The sequence below is a fragment of the Vicugna pacos genome, chromosome 17, assembly GCF_048564905.1.
Source record: "Vicugna pacos chromosome 17, VicPac4, whole genome shotgun sequence".
NCBI lineage: Eukaryota > Metazoa > Chordata > Mammalia > Artiodactyla > Camelidae > Vicugna > Vicugna pacos.
This window is the reverse complement of record NC_133003.1, coordinates 7,649,147-7,673,950: the sequence shown is the minus strand read 5'-3', so window position 1 is coordinate 7,673,950 and position 24,804 is coordinate 7,649,147. Positions and strand designations below refer to the sequence as shown.

Genomic DNA, 24,804 nt, shown 5'->3' with positions numbered 1-24,804 from the left:
CTAAGGATTAAATTTGGATCATATTATAAAAAATACATTTGATCTTTATATGAATATTTGAATCTTACCTTGAACTTGCTCGGAGCATCTCTCCCGGGCCTTTTCTCTCATTATTTTAGGGATCAAAACGTCTTTTTCAACATGTCTGAGATGCTGCTCTGGAGGGAAAAAAGAAGGTCTTTCTTTAATATAATAAAGTCTCAAGTAAATCACCAGTTTACGGGGAAAATAAGCACTCTGGTGTGCTTAAAAGGAAAGCCTATGCAAATATATTACAAAAGGGCTCTTTTGGGGGAGGGTGCACCTCAGTGGTAGAGCGCATGCCTAGCATGCGGGAGGTCCTGGGTTCAATCCCCGGTGCCTCTATTAAAAATAAACAAATAAATAAACAGACCTAATTACTCACCCCAAAATATATATATAAATTTTTTTAAAAAGTGACTCTTTTTTATAACGTTATAAAACTGTGATTACTTTAGTCGCTGTAAATCATTCTAAATATTGTTTTATATACAACAGAAAAAAATGTGAGGGACACAGGCAACATTTTCTAAAAATTTCTGCAAACAATATTGCAACACTTTGATTTGATTACATATTCCATGTATTCTTGTCAAAATTCAAGTCACAGACTAAAGCATTTTAACTTTTTAATGAATATAATCCACAGAAAGGCGATTTTTATCAATACTGAGATCCAAGGATGGATGGAGACACCCAAGAGGCACACGAGCAGTTTCCCTACCTGGTAATAAGAGCAGCTTAAGACAAACAGAGCCAGCAGAAGGACAAATGGGACCCCGTGTGCATTAAAAACAAAGCACATGCGATTTCTGAGCATTTTACACCAACTACCACAATTAGCCTAAAATGGGAGCCTGAGCTCCAGACCCCCAGCTGCTCCTGAAATTCTTAGAGTGCCCTGAGAAACAAAGGGATCAGTATCCTCTAGAGCCGAAATGATCGAGGATTCTGAAAGACAAAAGGTAGATGACGTGAGACAAGATGGAAGGAGGTAACCTTACCCCAGAGCTTCTTCCCAGGACGCCAGAAGTGGAAGCTGCCCCTGCTCTGAAGCAGCAGAAACAGGGAAGGGAGACTCCCCAGAGGAAACCAAAGCAGGATTGGTTGAAACGCCACAGTACGAGCCACTCTCCTGCTGCCCTCGGACCACGGGTAAGTCAACACAGGCATTTATCTCCAAAAGATCAGGAAGTTTTCCAATATCTATCTTCGTGACACTTAAGACCAGGAGCCCCTAAACTTTTCCTGGCACTCCCCACATCCTCTGATGCACCTCTGAACTGATACAGTGCTGCAGGGAGGGTACCAGGGTGTTTCAAAAACCAAACATCAACAACAAAACAGCGAACACAGTAACTGTAATTAATCAAGAAATAACCAACTCCTAAGAGGGATAACAGAGTAAAGAAAGTACAATTTTAGAATAAGTTGTAATAAATATACTGAGGCAAATAAAAAGACACAAGTCCTCAGACAGAAGCAAATAACAGACGACCCAAATGCACTTTGATGAAATGTATGAAGCTCCAATTTCCTAAAAGCTTCACAAGGAAAAACATTACCAGGCAGAGGAATAAGAACCAGATTTACATCCTGTTTCACTGGCAAGACTTGGATGCAAGATCGTTAACTTCAAAGTTCTGAGAGAGAATCACTGTATATCCAAGAACTCCAGAGCGACTCGAGAGTGAAATTAAAGATGCTTTCATGGGGGAAAGTATAGCTCAGTGGTAGAGTGCATGACTAGCATGCATGGTCCTGGGTTCAGTCCCCAGGACCTCCATTAAAAAAAAAAACAAAAAAACCCCAAAAAACAAAAAACCTAACTACCTCTCCCCTAAAACAAACAAAACAAAAACAGATATTATTAGGTATGTAGGGACTGGAAAGGGTACCTCTTTCGACCCTACTGAAAAAGAAATGATCTTTGTTATGGTGTGACAAGCCAAGCCACCAATCATACGTGGTGATGTAAGACAAGGAACGTTCTCTTATGCACAGGGACCCGCAGTGGGAAGTCAGACAGGCAGACAGAACAGACTCTCTCGGCTTCAGTGTCTGGGGCTCAGCAGGGAAGACTCAGACACTGACTTCAACAGCTGCAAGAGCTGGAGCTGGAGGATTTACCTCCGAGATGACTTCCTTCTTCCCGTATGTATCTGGCACGTGGGCTGGGCAGGCTGGAGGGTGGCTCAGTGAGGAGGGCAAACTAGAGGGCTGTCCCTGGTACCGCGGTAGGTTTCATGGGAGAGGAAGCAGTCCTAGATGACCAATCGCGAGCTGACCCTGCAGTGCGGGGGGCCACGGAGCATCACTGCTGCCACCCCATCCTGACTTCAAGTCACTAAGCTCAGCCTCTCCTTGGGGGACAGCCACGCCCTAGAAGAGCCTGCGAGATGGAAGGCAACGTTGGAACCTTCTGTGTAAAAAGCCTGCCACAAGAAGTAACAGGGGATACGTTGATCAAATAAAGATGAATCCCCAATGTACAAGCGTGAAATATGTAAGGCATGTTAAAAAAGACATGCATTTAAATTTACATGTTAAAATTCTAAAGTACTTGAACAACATCATCAAGTAACTTGACCTAAAGACTGTTCCACTCGACAGCAGCTGATTATTTACCCAGATAAACTACAGCCGGGGCTATGAAACTAATCTTAATAAATGTAAAAGAATTCAAATCATACACAGCATGTTTCCTGACACCTTTGTAATTAAATTAGAAATCAGTAACAGAAAGATCTCTGATAATCTCCAAACATTTGGAAACTAAATAACACACTTTTAAATAACCCGTGGGTCTAAGAAGAAATGAAAAGGAAAATTGGAAAGTATTTTGAAATGAATGAAAATATAACCTATCAAAATTTGTGTGATGCAGCTAAAACAGTCCTGATAGAAAAACTGGTAGCACTAAAAGCCTACATTGGAAAAGGACAGTCTTAAATCAATGACTTAAGTTTCTGCCTTGAAAAACCAGAAAAAGTAAACACAAACAAACAAAAACCAGACACACACACAAAGCAAACAAAAGAAAAGAAATAATAAAGATCAAAGCATAAATCAATGAAATAGAAACCAAACCGAACAAACAAGCAAAATGACAGAAAAGCAATGAAACCAAAAATAGTTCTCTGAAAAGATTCTTGAAGTTGAGAAACCACCAGACAGGGAAAAAAAAGGTCACAAACATCAGAAATGATACATATTTTTATATAATAATAATGTATTTAATTTTTAAATGTAGGCCAGAAAATTTGAAATGGACAAATTCCTTGAAAAACAGAAATAACCAAACCCAACTCAAAAGGGCATATAACCAGTATATTCTTGTATCTATTAAAGAAATTGAATCTGTACTTAAAAGCTTTCTCACAAAAAAAATCCACACCCAGACAGCTTCACTAGTGAATGTGGCCATTTAACAAAGAAATAATACCAATTCCATACAAACTCTTCCAGAAAACCACTCTGAGGCCAGCAGTGCCCTGATACCAAAACCAGACAAAGACATTACAAGAAAAGAAAACCACAGTCCAATATCCCAGCACGAATAAAGATGAAAACCTTAACAAAATATTAGCAAATTGAATCCAGCAATAGAAGGATAATACCTCATGACCAGGTGAGGTCCATCCAAGGATTGCAAGGTTCACTTAATATTCAAAAGTCAAGAAATGCAATTCATCATTATTAAAAAACTAAAAAAGGAAAGACATATGGTTATTAAAATAGACACAGAAAATACATTTCACAAAAATCCAGTATCCATTCCTAATAAAAACTCCCAGTAAAGTAGGAACAGAAGGAAACTTCCTCAACATGATAAATACCATCTACAGCTGACATATTTAATGATGAAACACTGAATGTTTCCCCCTAAGACAGGGAACAAGATAAAGAAGTCTGCTCTTACCACTTGCACTCAACATTTCACTGTATGTACTAGCCAGTGCAATAAGCCAAGAAAAATAAAAGGCTTCTAGGTTGAAAAGGAAGAAATAAAACCACAGCTATTCAAAGATCATATGATTGCCTCTACAGACGATCCAACAGAATATACAAAAAGTTACCAGAACCAGTAAGTGTTTGGCAAGGATCCCATATATAAGATTAATATATAACAAACAAATGAAAATGACATAAGAAAAAAATCAGAGGACAAGAAGATTATTCAATAGTAATTTTCCAATCTGAAAAACAGCAAATGGCTTTTTTAAAAAATGGACTGAGGCTCAGGAATCTGCAGGACAAAAAAACAAGATCTAACATTGATTTTACCATACTCTCAGTAAAACAGGAAAAAAGGATACAAGGATTAAAAAAAATATTTGAAGAAATAATGACTGACACCTTTCCAAATTATTCAAAAGACATAAACAGAAAACAGGTAAAGGTGGGGTGGGTAGAGCTCAGTGATAGAGTGAATGCTTAGCATGGAAGAGGTCCAGGGTTCAATTCCCAGTGTCTCCATTTAAAAAAAAAATTACAAAAAAACCTAAAACAAAAAAGTTAAAAACCCAGAGAAATATGCACCTAGACATATCATAAACAAACTTCTGAAAAATGAGCAAAGAAAAATCTTTAAGGCATCAGAGAGAAACACAGCGGAATGAGGATTCAAAGGACAAAAGATTTCTCATCAGAAACCACAGGTAGTGGCACAGTATTTCCAAGTACTGAAAGAAAAGAACTGTCCAATCAAGAATTCTACAGCCAGCAAAGACATTCTTCAGGACTGAAGACAAAATAAAGATAGCTCAGACGAAGGGAAGTGAAGGTAATTTCCTGCCTGCAGACCTGTTCTAAAAGAACAGCTAGAGGAAGTTATTCAGACAGGAAGGAACTAGTCACAGAAGGAAACTCAGAACAACAGGAATGAAGAGTGAGCAATAGTAAGAGTAAATACGATAAACTATTCTTGAGTTTTAAAAATTATTTTTGACAGAAGCAAAAATTACAGCTTTCTCAATGTGTGCAGAGGTATTATTGAAGATGCCTTCATCATAAAGGGAAGCAGGTAAAGTGACTTTGGTGATACTAAGATATCTACATTCAATTTACATGATAAAATATTCATGCTAGTAGACTATGATAAACTATGTATGCATAATGTAATCTTTAGGACAACCACGAGAAAAAACCTGAGAAATAAATTGAAAAACACTGCAGGTAAATCAAATGGAATATTAAAAACTGCAAGTATTTTCTCTGACCACAATGGGATCAGGTAGATAGTAGTAACAGAAAGATGACAGGACAATCTCCTAACACCTAGAAATTAAATAGCACACTTCTAAATAACCCACAGGTCAAAGAGGAAGTTATCGGGGGGAAAAAAAAGGAATACACTGACCGGAAAGAAAATGAAAATACAACAAAAATTTTAAGACAAAGCTAAAGCAGTGCTTATTGGGAAATTCATAGCAATAAATGCTCATATTTTACGAGTCTCATACCAACACAGCTATCCTCTGAATAACACAGGTTTGACCTGGGAAGGTCCACTTAAACATGGATTTTTTTCAGTAAACAGGTACTACAGTATTACAAGATAGCAGCTGGTTGAATCCACCACATTTTAAGAGGCCAACATTATTCAGATACCAAAAGCAAAGGCAATATTAAAAAAAAAAAACAAAAACACATTAATATTCTTCACAAACACAGATACAAAAACCCTCAAAATATTACCAAATCGAATCTCACAATATATGAAAAGAAAAATACAACACACCACATTGGCTTTATTCCAAGGTTGGAAGGCTGGTTCACTATCTGAAAATCAATCAATGTGATCACATTAACAGATCTAAAAAAGGAAAACCGTACAATCACATCAGTTGAGTCAGAAAAAAAAAGTAACAAAATTCAATGCCATTCATTAAAAATGAACAGACAAAACTCTCAGTAAACTAGGAATGAAAAACAACTTCTTCAATCCAACAAAGAATCTGCAGAAAACCTATAGCTAACATCGTACTTAATCGTGAAATATTGAATGCTTTTCCTATAAGAACAGGAACATGGAGTAAAACTGCAAAGAACCATACACACATGCATGTAATAAAAACCAGTGAAAAACTGCAAAAATCAATAGTCTAGTTAACAGTATTGAACCAACTTAAGTTTCTCATTTTTGATACTGTATTACAGTTACATAAGATGTCATGGTCAAGGACACATGAGATTCTACATATTAATTTTTTTGCAACTTCTGTGAGTCTGTAATTATTTCAAAATAAGAAGTTAAAGGGAAGGAACTTCTGGACGAAATCACAGGAGAAAATTCTTATGACCTAGAATTAATCAATGAATTAGTTCTTATATACGACACTAAACCCATGATCCATAAAGAAAAAAAATCTGTAATTGGACTTCATTAAAATTAAAAACTTTCACTCTGCAAAAGTGCCTGTTAAGAAGACAAAAAGACAAGCCACATACTAGGAAAAAGATATTTGCAAATCTCATATGTGACCTGTATGTAGATTATACAGACTTGTTTATGTTCAACATTAAGAAAATCAACAATCCAATCAGAAACGGACAAAAGTCTTGAACAGACATGATACCAAAGAAGATATACAGACAGCAAACAGCGTATGAAGAGGTACTCAATTATGCTTAGGGAATTCCAAATTAAAGTAAATTAAAGTTACAAAAAGATACCACTACAGACCCAATAAGACAGCTAAAATAAAATAATACACTACCAAGTGCTAAGAAGAATGCAGAATAGCTGGATCTCTCTTGCATGGCTGGGGGGGGGGGGCATCCAGTGGTACAACCACCCTGGAAGATAACTGGGCTCTTCCTTATCAAGTCAAATATACACTTCCCATATGACCCCGCAAACACACTCCTTGGGGTCTATCCTAGAGAAACAAAAACTAAGATTCACACAAAAACCTGTACACAAATGTTCAGTGCAGCTTCATTTGTAACAGCCAAGACATGGGAATTATCTAAAAAGTCCTTCAACGGGTGAATGGATAAACAGCGGAATATTACTCAGTGATAAAGCAGAATGAACTACTGACATCCGACAACAGCTAAAACCTGGATGGGCTCCAGTCTCACACTCACTGAAGACGTGGACTATGGCTATGTGAGACTGGACCATCAGGGAAAGCTGGGAAGAAAGTACTTGGAAACTGCACCATTTTGCAGCTGGATGCGTTAAACTCTTTCAAAATAAAGTCTTTAAATGTATAAGGAAGAACAAAGGACTCAGAATAGCCAAAACAACATTAAAATAGAAGCACAAATTGGGGTGACTTGCACGACCTGATTTCAGGTCTTAGTACAAAGCTTCAGCAATCACGGTGGCGTGGCACCATCACGGTCAGGATCAATAAACAGGTTAAGGTAACAAAATAGAGTCCAGAAACACTTCTGTGTATATACAGCCAATTTGTTCTGACAAAGGCACCAAGGCTAGTCATTAAAGAAATAAAAGTATTTTCAACAAATTGTCATAGACCCAGGTAAACACTGGGGGGCGGGGGGGGAAGGGGCTTGAACACTTTGACTCTCTATATCACAGTACTCTTAATTTGCCACAGATCATAAACTTAAATGTAAAAACTAAAACTATTAAACAAACAAACACTTCAATTCCTTGGCGCAAAGATTTCTTAAAGAGAACACAAAGGCACTAAAAAAGAAAACAATGATAAATGTGATTTCATCAAGTACAAAATCTGCTGTTCATTAAAAGACACCATGAAGAAAATTGAAGGACAACTTATAGACCAGGAGAAAGTGTTCACAGTATATGTATCTGACAAAGGACTTGAATGCAGAATATATAAAAACTCCTACATGTCCGTAACAAAAAATGCAAACGACTCGGTGAAAAAAGGGCAAAAGGTTAGAATGGACACGTCAAAAAAAGACACACAAATTGTAAACATGTACACGAAAAGGCGCTCAGAATCATTAGTCATTGAGAAAATGCAAATGAAACCTATGATATCATTTCATACCCACCAGAATGACTAAAATTAAAAACACGGATGACGCCAAATGTTAAGAAGAATGTGGAGAAACTGGAACCTTCATATATGCTGGTGGAAGTGTGAAATGATAAACTTCTTCAGAAAACTGCTTGTTATGTTATAAAGTTAAATACACACCCAACTTATTTTCCACTCCTAGGTATTCATTTACCCAAGATAAATGAAACTATATGTCCAGAAAACAACTTTGTCAAGTCTCTTCACTGAACCGTTATTCATAACAGCCCCAAACTGGAAACTTAAATGCCCGCTGAATACTTCTTAGCAATACAAAAGAATGAACTACTGATACTTAATTTGGATGAATCTCAACAATCTTGTTGAGAAAAAGAAGCCAGACACAAGAGTACACAAGAAAAGATGCAAAATTAATCTAGTGACAGAAATCAGAACACTAGTTACCCATGGGAGGTGACAAGGACATTCTTTAAGGGATGTCTTGATTGGGGCGTGTGCATATATCAAAACTCACAACCCATAAATTTCACTGTACGTATATTTTACTTCAGTTGATAATATGTTAACTTTAAAATATGATATAATCTGGAGAAAAGTCTAATTCGAAAAGATACGTGTACCCCAATGTTCACAGCAGCACTATTTAGAATAGCCAAGACATGGAAGCAACCTCAGTGTCCATCAACAGATGACTGGATAAAGAAGCTGTGGTATATTTATACATTGGAAATTTACTGAGCCATAAAAAAGAATGAAATAAACCCATTTGCAACAACATGGAGAGACCCAGAGATTATCATACTAAGTGAAGTAAATCAGAGAAAGACAAATACCATATGATACCACGTATATGCGGAATCTAAAATATGACACAAAGAAACTTATTTATAAAACAGAAACAGACACACAGATATAGAAAACTTTCGGTTACCAAAAGAGAAAGGGGGTCAGGGATAGATAAAGTAGGAGTCTGGGATTAGCAGATACAGACTACTGTATATAAAACAGATAAAACAACAAGGTCTTACTGTACAGCACAGGGAACTATATTCAATATACTGTAATAAATCATAATGAAAAAGAATATATATATATATATATAAACTGAATCAATTTGTTGTACACCAGAAACTAACACAACATTGTAAATCAATAATACTTCAATAAAAATAAATAACCTGTGGTTGCCAGGGGGAGGGGTGGGAAGGAACAGACTGGGAGTTTGAAATGTGTAGATACTGACAGGTATATACAGAATAGCTATACAAGATTATACTGTACAGCACAGGGAAGTGTGTGTAAGATCTTGTGGTAGCTCATGGTGAAACAGTATGCAACAATGAATATATGTATATTCATATATAACTGATAAATTGTGCTCTACAATGGAAATTGACACATTGTAAACAGACTATAACTAAATAAAATAAAATTTTTTAAAAATTAGAAAAATAAATCATGATATAAATCTGTACTCACAGCAGTTGATTCTGACACAAAACTATCTGAAATTAAGTAGACAAAAAGTTTTATAATTTTCTCCTTAAAGACACTGTTCATCTTTTGTTAGATTTTATTTCTATTGGTAAAGGTATCTTTCCATAAGTAATGTGTAATTTCTTATTGTTGGTATGTAGGTTCAACTGAATTTTTTATATCGTCCTTATAACCAGTACAACCTTACTAACTCTCATTAAATCTAATACACTGCCAATAGATTATCTTCCAGTTTCTATGTAGACAATCAGGGCGGGAGGGGGGTGGTTAGCTCTGCATCTTTCTTTTTAAATTCTTATTATCTATGTCCTTTAGAAGAACGGTGAGTAGTAGCTAGCAGCACCTCTGTCTTGGGTGCTCATGTTTTGGTTAGGACTTTCGCAGTTATCTTCAGGTGTCTGCCTGTGAGTTGACTCTCTCTGTGTTGTTTTGGTACAAAAGTCATTATTTAAACAATAAATTAGGGACTTTTCTTTGTATTCTCTGAACCGCTTTGTACAAAGGAATGATTATGACCAGTTCTTTGAAAGTCCAGTGGATACCACCTGTGATAGTTTTATGGGTCAATCTGGGAAGACTTTAGTTCACTGTTGTTCAAACAAACACTAATCCAGCTGTAGGATCCAGCTGTAGGATCCAGCTGTAGGAAGGTATTCTGCAGATGTGATTAAAGTCTCTAATCAGTTGACTTTAAGGAGATTATCCTAGAAAATCTGGGTGGGCCTGATTCAATCATCTGAAACGCCTTCAGAGCACAAAAGAGTTTCCTGAAGCTTTGGACTACAGCTTCGGCTCATGACCAAGAGTTCCAAGGCTGCCCTTCCTGATATGGCACCCTACCCATTCCAGACCTGCCCAACTAGCTCCCACAATCACTCACATAGGCCAGTATCCTCCCAGGTGTGTGTGTGTGTGTGTGTACACACTTGGTTTAGTCAGGGTTTGGAAGCATGTATGTGCATGAGAGATAAGACACAAAGCAAGTTTTAACTGCTGATCCAATTTTCTAATGGCTGTTTATTTATTCTAGTCAGTTATATTTCTCAAGGAAATTATCTATTTCATCTAAACTTTCAAATTGATGATAAGAAGACATTCATGTGACTTTTCCCTCTTTACCACACCTATAAATGTATCCCAGTTTCCACTGCCTATGCCAGGGGGTCAACAAACATTTTCTGTTAAGGACCAGGTATAAATATTTCAAGCTTCGGAGGCTATAAACCATCTGTCATATATATTCTTCTGTACATATATATATATATAGAGAGAGAGTTTTAATCTATACAACTTATTTATAATGTGTCCTGATGAATCTACTCTTTGCTGGATAAAACATACAGTGGTCTTAGATAACAAGAACACTTAATTTTTTGGATCCATTCCTTGAATACAGACACAGCTTTGTCACAGTGAACCATTTTTCCGTAAGTAAATTATAAAAGAAATTAACCTGCATTATAAATTCTAGGTTATAATATTCCTCTGTAAACATTTTTTAAATGGCCTGCGAAGAACTCCTTCTGATCATTCTTCTAAATCCTCCTGAAACAAAGAAAATTCTAGAATCATGAATATTGACTCAGGTTTTCCACACTCTTGGTGTTAAATCAGAAATAGTACACTTAAAAATATGTAAATTCTGCTACTATTTGGAAGCATACCAACCACTAAATGTCAATTTTTAATTAATTGGGATTTTGTACATATTGCAAAGCTTTCTTCAACACCACAAATACTATAGATATGGTACTTTTTATCCACAAAACTACAGACTGATTCCCTCAGTGTCAACATGATGCATGTATGTTATACATTTGTACAAAAGCTTGCAAAAAGTCAAATTTTTAGAATTTCCTACTACATGCTCACATGAATTTAGACGGAGAAAAAGAATCAAGATAACACCATGAGGGAAAATTTCCAAAGCCCTAACTTTCTCAACATTTTATCATCACCTGAAAGTCAATTTTCACCTTTTTCACGGGCTGGATTTGTTAGTTCACTTTGCTTGGGGCTCACGTGCTCTTGCAGTGTGGCAGTGCAAGACAATAAGGCCACTGACAACAGCACTGGCTATGAATCCATAAAAATAATGGTGAAGTGAATCAGAATATCACAGAATCCCCCGCAGGAAAGAAATGACACCTGAAGGGCGAGGTCTGCCTTTGCAAAAGTGGCAGTGTTCTAATCTAACTAATATATCTGTTATTTACACACTGCCCCCCCCCCCGTTTTTTTAGCCTCTTAGCTGCATGTATTTGCTCCTGCAGACATCTGCATGCTACCGTCACTGTGAAGGAAAAAAATGAGAAAAATGCTTCTTCGTAAACGTGCATAAGTGTTCTTAGCAGCAGCAGTTTCTACTTGAGGTCCCTCTTCTTTGCTAGCTACCATGAAGCTCACATGGAAGGGCCCCGGGCAAGTGGCCTCACGCACAATAGAGTCAGACCAGCGTTCTCCATCATTACCTTCCCAGTAAGGGCTTCACACCGAGAAGCCAGGAGGACTCAGTTCTCAGCTGCACAGAAACACTGATGCCCCGACCAGACTTTCGTGTTCTTGCCAGCTTGTTCACATCTCCTTCTACAACAATAGCGTAAAATGAGGAAGGGGTGGTGGGCAGAGGCACTGAGACTGGGAAACAAACAAAGACAGGGAAGGTCGGTGTCCCTTTCCCGCCCCCGTCTCTTCACGCCACACCTGAACCAATAAAACAAAAAAGAAAATCCACAGTAGGAAAGATCCTCCCCAATATCCCAGCCACTTGAAATCTCAAGACGAAGGCAGGGAAAGAAGCCCTTTAGTCCTCTAAAAACCTCTCAGGTCAAGTATTCTGATCCCATGTTGCAGATAAACACGTGGAGACGCACAGAGGGGAAAGAACCCCAGCCTTTGATAAAGTGGCAGGTCCTGAACCCTCATCCACGACCCGAACACACACACAGGGCGGTGGCCCACAGAAGGGGACCTCAGCCACCCAGGTCCCGTGTGCCTCCAACATCACGGCGCAGCCTGAAAAAAACCCCTTAGACAGCAGACTGTTTCAGAAGCATCATTCCAAATAAGTACATTCAAAACTTCCCAGTTCACATTTTCTGACCAGAAAGTAAAGTCAAATGATGAAGAAATGAAAAACAAACAAACAAAAAAAAGCAAGAGGACCGATTTATCAGTTGGCTGTAAAATACCTTCACCGAGGGTCAATGTGAAATAGTAGGTCAGTCAGTAACAAGCTGATCTTTTTTATGAGCTCAAACTTAGAAAACACAGAAAGCGTTTCAGGCAGGTGGACGTGGCTTTTTCTGCCTAGCTTCTGGGTCAGACACCGCCCTCCCCCCCAACAGCCTACTTCACTTGAACTTCGGTGTGCTACTAGCGTCCACTGTTAATAACCACCTCGTTCACACTAGGTGTGCCCAATCTCCTAAAAGCACCTATTTCCTGGACCTCAGATTCTGCAGATTGCTAGGTGTGAAGACTTCCTTTTCCACCCACATTACTTTAGCGGAGGCGAGGCCAGAAGGGGACAGCAAATCTAAAAGCAGGAAACCAGCTTATGCAATAAGACGCGCCAGTTCTAAGCAGGCGTGGAACCTCCCTTGTGGCCATACTTTCTTGTATGAAAATGTGCACACTGACTTTATTTGGTAAAACTTCAAGGCTATCTTTTCCTAGAAGCACAATTTTCCATTGATACCTACTAGAAAACCTGCTGCGTCGTGGGAGATGAAGCAGACGCTGGAGAAAGGAATGGACGGCAGCCTGCCTGTGGCTTCGCAGCAATATACCCTCCGGCGGATTTATTTTCTCCCTGAGGCACATCTGGAACATGATGGGTCACTCCCAAGTCTACCAGTGCTGCTCAATGCCTTTGCCACCCTATCTCTACCATTCTCTTCCATCTTGCAAAAAACATGGACTGCTTTGATAATACAGTCAGGGACTTAATTTTAAATTCTTTTGTCCAACTATTTTATTTCGGGGGGGGAGGATAATTAGGTTTGTTTATTTATTTATTTTAATGGAGGTACTGGGGATTGAACCCAGGACCTCGTGCATGCTAAGCATGTGCTCTACCACTGAGCTACACTCTCCTCCAAGGGAGTATTTTCATATTGAGAGTTTATTCACTTATTTCGAAGACTCAGCCCTGGCTCTGATCACTCACAACGTCTTTCTCCACATGGCCTTCAGAGGCAGTCTGAGTTACAGCCGCTTCCACAACACCATTTTTTGGGGGTAGCATTTCCGAGGATGACCACCTACCTACCACCTAACCTTGGCTGAAGGCAAGTTCACCTTCTTAATAGAAATTTGCCAAAATGAGCATATTAAGTTGCATGAACAAGAGAGGCTGAAGGCAAATTTTAAAGAAGTCTCAAAAATGTCCTCAACAACAGTAACACCACTAGAAAAAGTGTAAGACGCTTCCAAGGTAAGACCTGCTCCTGCTCCTGCTGTGGTAACCCCACAAGTTTCTCGCTTTAAAAATGGCATTTACTACGCTGAGTTCCTAGTGCTTGTCTTCAAATTTACTCTGCCCGCAATTTCAAGTCTCTGTTAGTAATTTCCAAATCCCAGCGGTATCAGAACTTTAAGACTCCTAAAATTTAAACCCTCATTTTGCCATCCCAGTGGTTATACTACCCTCCTTAGCTTAAAAAAAAAATCAGCTTAGTAGTGGGGAGGGTATAGTTCAAATGGTAGAGCACATGCTTAGTATGCACAAGGGCCTGGGTTCAATCCCCAGTGCCTCCATTAAAAATAATGATAAAAAATAAACAGACCTAATGATCTCTCTCCCACCAAAATTTTTTTTTTAAATCAGCTTACTTTTATGTAGCTCACAGAAAAAGCACAGCAAGTAGTTTCAGAAGGAAGGAAGGAGCGGCAGAAGGGAACATTTTACAAGTATCACCCCATGTAGGAGCAGGTGTTTTCAAGAAGCGGAGGCTCAGAAAGCACAACGCAGTCTTGCAAGGCTCCCCAACAAGTAACTGCTCGAGTCGCACTCCAGCGCATTCTGCCTTTATCTTCCAGCTTTTCTCTCTTATTTTCTTACCAGAGTTTACTTATTTAAATTAAAATCAAACTCAACTCTCGTTCCATTCCAAAGTTCTCCCTGAGCCAGCACCGGAAAGGGGTTTCTCCTTCCTCTAACGCCAACGTTTCTCCTGCACAAATGCGAAGGCTCTAGTCACGTGCGGGCTTAGAACGCATCGCAGCAAAAACCGTCTACAAACTCTCGCGATAGTTCAGCGGCGGCTTCGGCCTGAGCAGAGCCCCAAATTCACGTTGAAGCCCTAAGCTCCGAAACGACTGTGTCTGCAGAGGTAGTTAAGGTTTACACGAGGTCATACCGGGAGGCCCTCATCCGATGGGTGGCCTTATAATGAACCAGACACCGAATGGACCAGCACCTTGTTCTTGGACTTCCCAGCCTTCCCAACTGTGAGCAAATAAATGTCTATTGTTTCAGCGCCCCGCCCTCATAGTATTTCAATACGGCAGCCCAAGAGGACCAAGATAGGTTTTGGTACCAGACGTTTTCGATTCTGGCTACATTTAACAATCACTTAAGAGGGCTTTGTAAATTCTGACATCTGGGCCCTACCCCAACCCAGTTAAATCAGAGGTGCTGGGGTAACACCCAGGCGTTGGTATTTTTTAAAAGCTCCCTAAATAATTCTAATATTAGACTTTAGATTAAGAACCACTAGAGGAAACTTAAGTGTAATGAGGTCACAGACCATGTCTCAGTGACTTCTACAGCTCCAACTCCTAGCATGTGGTATTCAAGGAAACTCTTTAATAAATGACACATATATTTCAAAGTTTTGATATTTGATAATCATTATATTAACAAATATTTGAACAAATATATTCGTTCATTTGGTATTTATTCTGTTAACCAATATTGGGCACCTGCCACATACCATTCCCCATAATAGGGGTTGTAAATACAGTGATGTTCCTTATTCTGCAGCACAAACATTTAAAACTCTGTATTTCAATTAACCATGCTTAGTTAACGAACAAATCCTTTAATCTCTGAAACCTCCCAGTAACAAACAGTTCTTTAGCAAAAACAATGCGGGATAGTAAACACCCCATTCTTAAAAATTTTTTTTCCCCTCAATCTCCCTACTTAAAAATGTAAAAGTATATAATGGGAGATGGTGTGAGAAAAAGTCAATCTGGGAACCAACATTCTTCTTTGGGCCCATTCTGTGTGACCCATTTATATAAAGTATAAAGTAATTGTTCTTGCTAGAGATTTCTACAAATATGATGTTAACCCCCTCTATGGATAAATAACCATACTAATTCAGTCCACGAAACAGCAACTTTCTGTGCTTAGTCAAGGACCACTTGAGACCAATTGCAAGTACTTAAAAACATAAAAGTTTAAGACTTGAAGCAGCCTCAGCTTCTGATATATCTTAGTCTCCCAACCCCTTGTCCTCAAATCCCAGACTATGCCGTTTAGAATACTTTAAGGGCCAGAGGCTAATGGCAAAGTCTGAAACAAGTCAGTCCTCACTCCCAAATTCAATGCGGTGCTGTTTCCATAACAACGGAGTGCCCCCCCTGGGGTTGGGGGGCCACCTCTTACTGTCTAGGTGTAATTAACTGGGCTGTCCTTCCTAACCATTCAGTCTAAAAAAGTTACAGAGATGGAATCATATGAAAAACATTTACTGCTTACTACACAATTAAATAATCCCACTTTCACATGGGTTTTTCTTCATCTTTCAAATTATTTGATACATACAACACGTCACATCTGTAAGTTTCATTCTATTTCTCAAGGAAAAAACTCTGGAGCTAGAGTGAAAAAAAAAACTCTATACCCAGGTTATTTGATATTTTAGTGGGGTTTTTTAAATTCCAAATATTTAAAAAAAATCGTGAAACATTGTAAAATGGTGACCATCACGGAAAGCCTCTTCTGAAACTGATTTCACAATTTCACAAATCAAAAAGTGAGGTGTCAAAAATGAACAAGAATGAGACAGATTTGGGTATGGGACAGAAAGGGAAAATTCCAAAAAGAAGGAACAGCAATGTCAAATGGCCTAGAGGCAAAAAACCAAAGCCCCGTTTGGTATGTGTGAGGTATATCTTAGGCCAATGCTATTTAAACCGTTGACCACAACCCCAAGACACTTTCCATCTGTGTGTATTTACGTACTTGAGCAAGGGAAAACCCCCCTCCTACCGGACCTGATCCAGACCCTCACTACCCAAACTAAGGTTCCTAATAGATTCAGACAAGGTATTCTCAAGATGGAGCTGGTGCCGCCCAGAGGAGGCAACGCGGAAGCATCCACACCAGCAGCCTCCCTTCCCCAGGACCATCCTGTAGTTTCCTTTCCCTGGCCCCTCTCCTTACTCCTGCCAAGGGTGAGGGCAGATGGGCATCACAAAGCCCAGCTCCCCGTCTCCAAAGCAGGACCAACCGTGCACTTTGCAATGAGCGGAGCTGAGGGTGAGACAGGCTTCCCTGGACCCACATCCTGGCCCAGCTTCCTCCCCTCCCTCCGAGACGGGCTCTTCCTAAGGGCGCTCCATTAACATCTATTGTCCAGTGGTACCCAGGAGCCCAGATCTTGTTCTCACATGAAGGAGCCAGGGTTTGTCAGAGAAGAGAGTAAATTCTATGGATGTGCCAGGCGAGGCAGGAGATAAGCCAGGGACGCCTTGTGTGAGAAAAAGAGGAAACGGTCAAACTATGATGGGCGCTCATCACAAGGACCCAGAAGCTACGTTGAAGGAACTCTCACTGGCCATGTCTGATCTGGAAAAGCATGGGCACCAAAACAATTACATACAGTAGCAAATTACAAACCACTGAAAAAAACAGAATCTCCTGAGTCCAGGCCAGTAACAAATCTATAAAGAAAAGAAGAAACAAAGTGGTTTCTTGTTTACAGCAAAATGTCAACGACCATCTCATAAATGGGGAGAGAATGCTGGACACAGAAAACCATTTTGCAACCAGCATAGGAAAGAATGAATCCAGCAAAAATCATCGATGGATGCTAAATCAAGTGGGAATTTTTGACGAGGAATGAACATTCGCCCAGTCTTCAATGGTCTCCCAAAAGATCAGCTACTGATTACAAGGGAGGAAAAACATAGCAAATAAATGAGACAAGAGCTTGGCCACATGGTCAAAATTAAAACTACCCAGGAGAGAAAGATGGACCTCCCATTCTGTCAGGTGTGATTCCCTGATGCAGACACTTCAGCAGAGACCACATTCCCCTATCTGATCAGAGGTCAGATAAACACAAAAGGAAGGAAGGTTGTCCCTGTCACTCCCTTGCCTAGACACTTGCAGTGTCTTTTCTGTTGTTTCTGGATAAAATTCAAACTCCAGGAACAGGGTCATGAGACATTTCGCGATGCAGAGCACAAACGCCGCCCTGCCCTGCACGCACTCCTCTGATCTCAACTCTGATCTCTCTCATGCTCAGGCCAGTGGTTTTCAAATTTCAGGGAACAACCCATTAGAGGGCTGTCAAATTAATCTAGCGAGACAGAAATACATTTTCTAGGGTAAAGATGCTTTGAGCTTCGAAATACACAAAACTTGGAAGTCGAACAGATTTTTAGCTCTGAACTAAAATATTTAATAATATAATTTATGGCTGATGGGATACTGTAGGAATGTAGAAGCAATAATAAAACAAAGAAGTGTCTCACCTACTACATAGCAGTATTTTTTTTTATATATTAATCACACAATGCTCAGAAAAAAAAAAGATTCTTCCTATCTGTTTAAAAGAATTTTCTTTCCTTTTTTTTTGTGGGGGGAGGTAATTAGGTTTATTTATTTAAAGTGGCAGTACTGGGGATTGAACTCAGGACTTTGCCCATGCTGAGTGCTAGTATACCCACAGCTAACCTACCCACATCCCCACAGGAACCACTAACAGAACCCTTGCAACCTAAGTATTCCAAGAGCTACCGTAACTCACACTCCTTAAACATCTACACAGGGACCGTCGTGAAATTCCTGACCCCATTCTCCACCCCCTGAGCCCCAACACTATCCCATGTTCCTCCGCTTATTAGATTTCTGAGGAAAAAACACCCATGGAGGGAAACACCTGGCGTTTAAGGTAACCTCTCTCACGCTGCCCGCACTGTGACTCCACACTGATAGACCAGGAACGGATACCACCCATCCCGCTCAAAGAGGAGAAGGAAGAAGAAAAACAAGGGAGAAAGGCATCTCTTCTCATTATTAGAGAAAGTGAGAAATGAAAATGATCAGGCCCAGGTTCCTGGGAGTTGTCATATGGGGGTATGACAGTGTCAGACCATTAATCCAAAATCTGTACCGCATGGCTTGGCTTCCCATTCCTGGGCTATTTTACAACTTGTTAGGGGCAGAGGTTAAATTCTAGAATTTGTCGAATTGAGACAGAAATCATTTCCGGCCAGTGGAAAAGATAAGCCCCCAAATCACAGTTTGGGGCCCTATTTAAATTTTTATCGAATCCAGCAATCTATGAAATGTTCTATGTATCTACTTTCTCAAATGCTTTTTTGGAGTGTTTTTTTACATTTTACCCGTTCCCTCACTGATTAGTGAGTTGAAAATCTTCAACACAAATTCACTGTAGATTAGCATAAGCAATAACTTCACCTTTTTGCAAATTCCACTTTCATAAGCACCACTTTTAACACTGTTTCTATAGGTGATCATGGGTTGTACCTTCAAAATAAACAGCCTTTAAAATTTCACTCACCTAAGTTTGACCCGATTTTCAAAATAAATACAATACTTGTAGAAAGGGTTATAAACTGGGAAAGCTGTAACTTGGAATAAGACTAACTGCTTAAGTCCTATTATAGGAGCGTGAACTATACTGTGTATTTCTGAGTCATTACTACGTGACCAGAAGTCCCAGTTATGGCTTAAGATGTAGGGAGAACTCCCGGGGAACAGGAAGATTAGGCTGATAAGAAAACAAAGCCAAAGTCAATAAAACAGGGAGCGGTGGGAGAGGTGGTTCTCCTCTGTTGGCAGATTACACTGCTCATGGACTATTTAAAAACGTCAGAGGCTTTGGGCAAATTAAGTCTGAATTATCTACAAGTGCAAACAGCTGCTAGGATTTTTTTTTTTTTTTAAGTTCTCTCTCTCCTCAGCCACTCTTCCTGGGTGTTTTGGACTCTCCAGTTTTGTCCCTCTGCATTCAAAGAGCAAGAGAAACTAATGAGCATAATCATGGCTGATAAGCTTGCAGACAGTGCTGCTATTACCGCTAACGTAACAAAAAGGGAAAACGGTTTGCAGCAACATGGATGGACATGGGGATCGTCATTCTAAGTGAAGCAAGCCAGAAAGAGAAAGAAAAATGCCACATGATATCACTTATATGTGAAATCTGAAAAAAACAAAAAGAAGACAAACGAACTTATTTACAAAACTGAAACAGACTCATAGAAAACAAACTTACGGTTACGGTGGGTGAAGGGGATGGGAAGGAATAAATTGGGAGTCTGAGATTTGCAGATAGTAACTACTAGATATAAAACAGATAAACAGCGGGTTTATATTGTATAGCACAGGGAACTGTATTCAGTATCTTCTAGTAACTTACGGTGAAAAAGAGTATGAAAACAAATGTATGTTCATGTATCACTGAAGCATTGTGCTGTACACCAAACTGACACAATACTGTAATCTGACTATACTTCAATAAATATATACATATATAAGGAAAAACTGTTTAAATAAAACTATGTATAAAAATATGCAACCTGCATTTCACTGTTGGGTTCAGAATTTTTTCCGAAAAAAAAATGGATCCTACAAAGTTAGTTAAAAGCTGCTCTCAAATGAAGATTAAAAATTTAACATAAACCAATGAGAAAACAAATTTTACCATATAAACTTCATTTGGCCTAACTATTCACTCATCTACTCAGAAACACATCAACTCAGCGCGGGCATAGACCAATGTGGACTGTGAAAAGCAAGAGAAACATCAAAATAGGAACCTATGCTTCACCCTATGAACCAAACAAAAATGAAGTGGGAAAAAAAGCTGACTTCAGTACATTTGTATTCTGGTATTTAAACAAAGAAATTTTTTTTTTAAATCTTCCTACTTTCTGACTCCACTTTCTTACTTTCCATTCCAATCTTGTTTCCATCCCTCCTTTTATCGGAGTCTCCCATGGTCATCGTGTTAGATCTGACCATCACCAGCCACCCAGTCGTTGACGTAAAAAGCCTTAAAGCCTCCGCTTTGCTCACCGCTAATGCAACAGCAAGTCCTGTCAATTTCTCCTCCCAATCATCTACGGAAGTTTTGTATTTCTTTTCATTTTTCCCTAAGACCATCGCAGGCCAATACATACAACATATTTGGCCGGGACTGCTGCTACCATCTCAGGATCCCTCTACAACACTACCACTGCTGCTAGGGGTGTAAAGGAGTAAGTCGCATCATATGACGTCACTGATCTCTCAGAAAGCCTCCACAGGTTTAAGTCCAGATACTTTCTTATCATAGCCTTCAAGGCCCTGCAGCATCGAGGTTCTGCCTACTCCTTACATCCTTCCTTAAGGATCTCCTCCGCTCTCTGGCCCTCATTCCAACCAAGCAGCCCAAGCACCTGCGCTTGGACAGCCTAGCGGACTTTCCTTACCTCCTTACAGGCCTGTTTCCTCTGGTCCTCAGAGGACACTTCCCCCCAGAGCTCCTCCCTGACCACTCCATCTAAATGGTCCTATTTACCATCTACCTACGACTCTGCTTATTTTCTTCTTAATGTGTATCACGGTCTGTAAAAGTGTGTTTGGGGGAGAGCTGTCTTCTTCCTTCCACCACTGGGACACAAGCTGTCTTGCTGGTCCTGAACACCGGTTTCCCAGGGCCTAGACCAAGACTCGACGTACAGAGAGCGCGCAGCAACCGTCTGTTTCCTCCTGAAGTCTCCAACGGCGGCACGTCTACGCCTGGACTGCGGAAGGAATTGTCTGGGTTCGACCCGGACTCGGTCCCCACCACCAGCCGAGGGGCCGTCTGCTCCCCTCCCCTGAGGCCCGCCTAAGTGTCTTCTCCATTTCTGACTCTCCAAAGCTTGGAAGCCACTTCTCCTGACGCCTGGAGTTTTCACCTCCATAAACGGAGGGGACGGGCTAAAACCAACGACCGTTCCCTCCAGAACGGCAGCTGAGTGAGAGCCCCGAAGCCAGGGCCGCACGGGCGTCCCGCGGCCGGGGTGCGAGGGGCAGAGGGCGCGGGAGTCACCGGCACGGGGACCCCGCGGGCGTCTGGGGCCTCTCCAGGCTGCGCTACAGACATTTCAGGGGCCCCGCCCAGAGGGACGGGGGAGGGCGGCGGCGAAGAGGCCACGCGTCAGGACAGCGCGCGGCAGCCACCGTCGGACCCGAGCTCGAACCCTCGCCCCGGGGGCGGATCGGCGCCGGCGTTCCCGGCTCGTTCCCGGCTCGCTCCCGCCCGGCCGCCGCGCCGCAACCCCCACTCCCGCGCGTACCTGCGGGGTCGAGCGCCATCTCCGCGGCGGGGAGGAGCAGCCCGGCGGCCTCCCGCACAGGGGGCGGGGCGGGGCGGAGCCGCACGTGCGGCGGGGCGGCCCGCGGGAGGAGGAGGAGCTCGGCGCCCTCCGCAAGCCGGGCGGCCTGGGCCGCTTTCACTTTCCGGTCGCTACTTCCGCCGCGCACTGCGCCTGCGCCCCTGGCCCCGCCCCCGAGACCAGAGCGGGAGCGCTTGAACGCGGGAAGGATGGGAAGGGGGCGTGGCTGCGAGCCCTGGGCGGGGCTGTCTCGGGCTGCGCAGGCGCGTTGGGGCCGGGTGAGTGCCCGCAGGCCGACCCTGCGGGAATGCGCGCCCCGCGGCGACTCGGTGTAAGTCCAAGCCTCTCCCCCACCCCCGCCTTGGAACCTAATGAACCAGCCTGCTCCTTTACCTTTTTCTTCCTTAACGTTCATTCATTCATAAGTGTCTATTTCATGGCCACCGGTTCCAGGCACGGTCCAGAATGCCGGGGGAAATAACTCGGTGAAAATGAGGTCCCGAGGGCTGGAGAAGCGCGGTACGGGCGAGGGAGCCCGATGCGAGCAGCACGCTGCCAGGTGTGCTGAGGGGTCCTACCTAGAGCAGGTAGCCTGCGTGCAGGGCCTTATTCCTCCCCCGAGGTTACAGCTAGAAAGTGGCGCTGGGGGCACCTGCCTTGTGAGCCAACACCCTCAGGGCGCACGTCCGACCTGGGTGATGCTGCAAATGCCCATCTGTCCACTACAGCCGTGTGTCTGTGAGGAAAATGAAGGGAGGGGGCAGGACCCCTCAAGAACCCCAGCTGCCCTCTTCTCAGCGGAAGAAACTTTCCGGGTAGCAGTTATGCCCGCATCCAGCCTTCAGAAATGCCCCCTCCCCAACCCGTCCTATCCGCCTTTAGCTGGCTGGGGCCTCCAAAGGGTGAGGCGCCGATGGGGGACAGGTGGGACAGATGTTAGAAAAACAAGGAGCAGCTGCTTCTTCCCTGCGAGGGATTTAAGGCTTTCAGAATGATCCCCTCCCCACCGACTTGCGGGCCCTCCTCCCCTGCTGCCGCTTCCGCCTGGTCAGTTGGCAGGGAAGCTGACGCGGTTGAGCAGGGCTGGGAAAGTGGGTCTCCGCTCAGCAGGTCTTCCGTTTAAGGGCCTATCTGGGCATAACGGCCCTTATTACAGCTGTAGTTTGAGATGCCAAGGTGGAGAATTAATGTTTCACTCAGCCAGGCAGGAAATCAGGTCCTTCTCTCTGTATGGTTTATAAATGTGTTTAGAAACACACTAAATTCATTTTGGAGGTGAAGGATTTAATTTAGAAAGTTAAGTCTTTTTGAAGAGTGGGGCATAAAAACACAAGTCAGACACACACAAGTAATTAAATCTTCTGTATACAAAAGGGCGTCATGGTAAAAGGGGAAACTTGGAGAGCTTTAGCCAGACACCTAGGTTACTCCACCTGAATGTTGCTTCGCGACCTATTAGCTTTCTAACTTGGGTAAGTTGCAACGTTTTTCTGGACTTTAGTTTCTAATTTGCAAAGCTCTGGAGAGAAACAAATGTGATATCATCTAATACTGTTTCAGTCATTGAAGGACCACTTCTACAGTTTCTGCCATAACTGAGTATCACTTGAACTATTATTATTTAATTTTTTTTTATTTAAAGCAACTCACTTAGAAAAGGCGGGTGGTGTGGAGAAAAAGGAACCCTCCCACACTGCTGGTGGGAATGTAGTTTGGTGCAGCCATTATGGAAAACAGTGTGGGGATTCCTCAAAAAACTAAAAATAGACCCACCATATGATCCAGCAATCCCACTCCTGGGCATATATCTGGAGAGAACTCTAATTCAAAAAGATAACATGCACCCCAATGTTCGTAGCAGCACTATTTACAAAAGCTAAGACACGGAAACCACCTCAATGTCCATTGACAAGAGGACTGGATAAAGAAGTTGTGGTATATTTATACAATGGAATACTACTCAGCCATAAAAAGGATAAAATAATGCCATTTTGCAGCAACATGGATGATCTGGAGATCATCATTTTAAGTGAAGTAAGCCAGAAAGAGAAAGAAAAATACCGTATGTTGTCACTTATATGTGGAATCTAAAAAGAAAGGAAGGAAGGAAAAAAGAGAAAGAAAGAAAAGAAAAGAAAGAAAGAAAGAAAAGAAAAGAAAAGACACTAACTTATCTACAAAGCAGAAAGTCTCACATAGTAAACTTATGGTTATGGGAGGAAGGAGGTGGGAAGGGATAAATTGGGAGTTCGAGATTTGCAAATACTACTATATATAAAATAGATTAAAAAACAGATTTCTTCTGTAGTGCACAGGGAACTATTTTCAATATCTTGTAGTAACCTATAATGAAAGCATATATATATGCATAAGTATGACAAACATAATGCTGTACGCCAGAAATTAACACACTGTAATGGACTGTACTTCAATCAAATGGGAATTATGTCCATAAGAATTAAAATAAAATAAAATAAAATAGAAAAAAGAAAACTTCCATGGACACTATCTACTCTAGCCTTACCCTAAGCAAGATATCTGTAAAATCATAGGTTTTGTGTGCCCCGTAAAACAGACTGCCAGACTATCACATTCAGAGAAGCCCAGGGAAAACCAGTACTTCAGTGTCTGGGACCTAAGAGTGTCTTCCTCTCCTCCCTCATATGAAACTAGGTCATTTGAGGGTGAAGTCTTTACAATCAACCTGGGAAAGAGATGTCATTTTTTC

At 41.3% G+C, this 24,804-nt stretch overlaps 1 protein-coding gene across 2 annotated transcripts in view; it reads right to left on the bottom strand.

Annotated features, from left to right (window-relative positions):
• The window catches only part of CMC1 (C-X9-C motif containing 1), a 70,618-nt gene extending 48,417 nt beyond the window's left edge, over nucleotides 1-22,201 (bottom strand). The window contains exons 1-2 of one of the 2 annotated variants that reach the window (XM_072940902.1): nucleotides 22,038-22,201; nucleotides 69-158 (exon numbers count right to left, since the gene is read on the bottom strand). In XM_072940902.1, coding sequence (XP_072797003.1) covers nucleotides 69-158; nucleotides 22,038-22,056 — 109 coding nt within the window. In that variant the 5' untranslated portion in view covers nucleotides 22,057-22,201. Of the gene's footprint in view, nucleotides 1-68; nucleotides 159-13,210; nucleotides 13,971-22,037 lie in introns of those variants that run through there. The other variant, XM_072940901.1, reaches the window with a different exon arrangement.
• Between the last annotated feature and the right edge of the window lie 2,603 nt (nucleotides 22,202-24,804).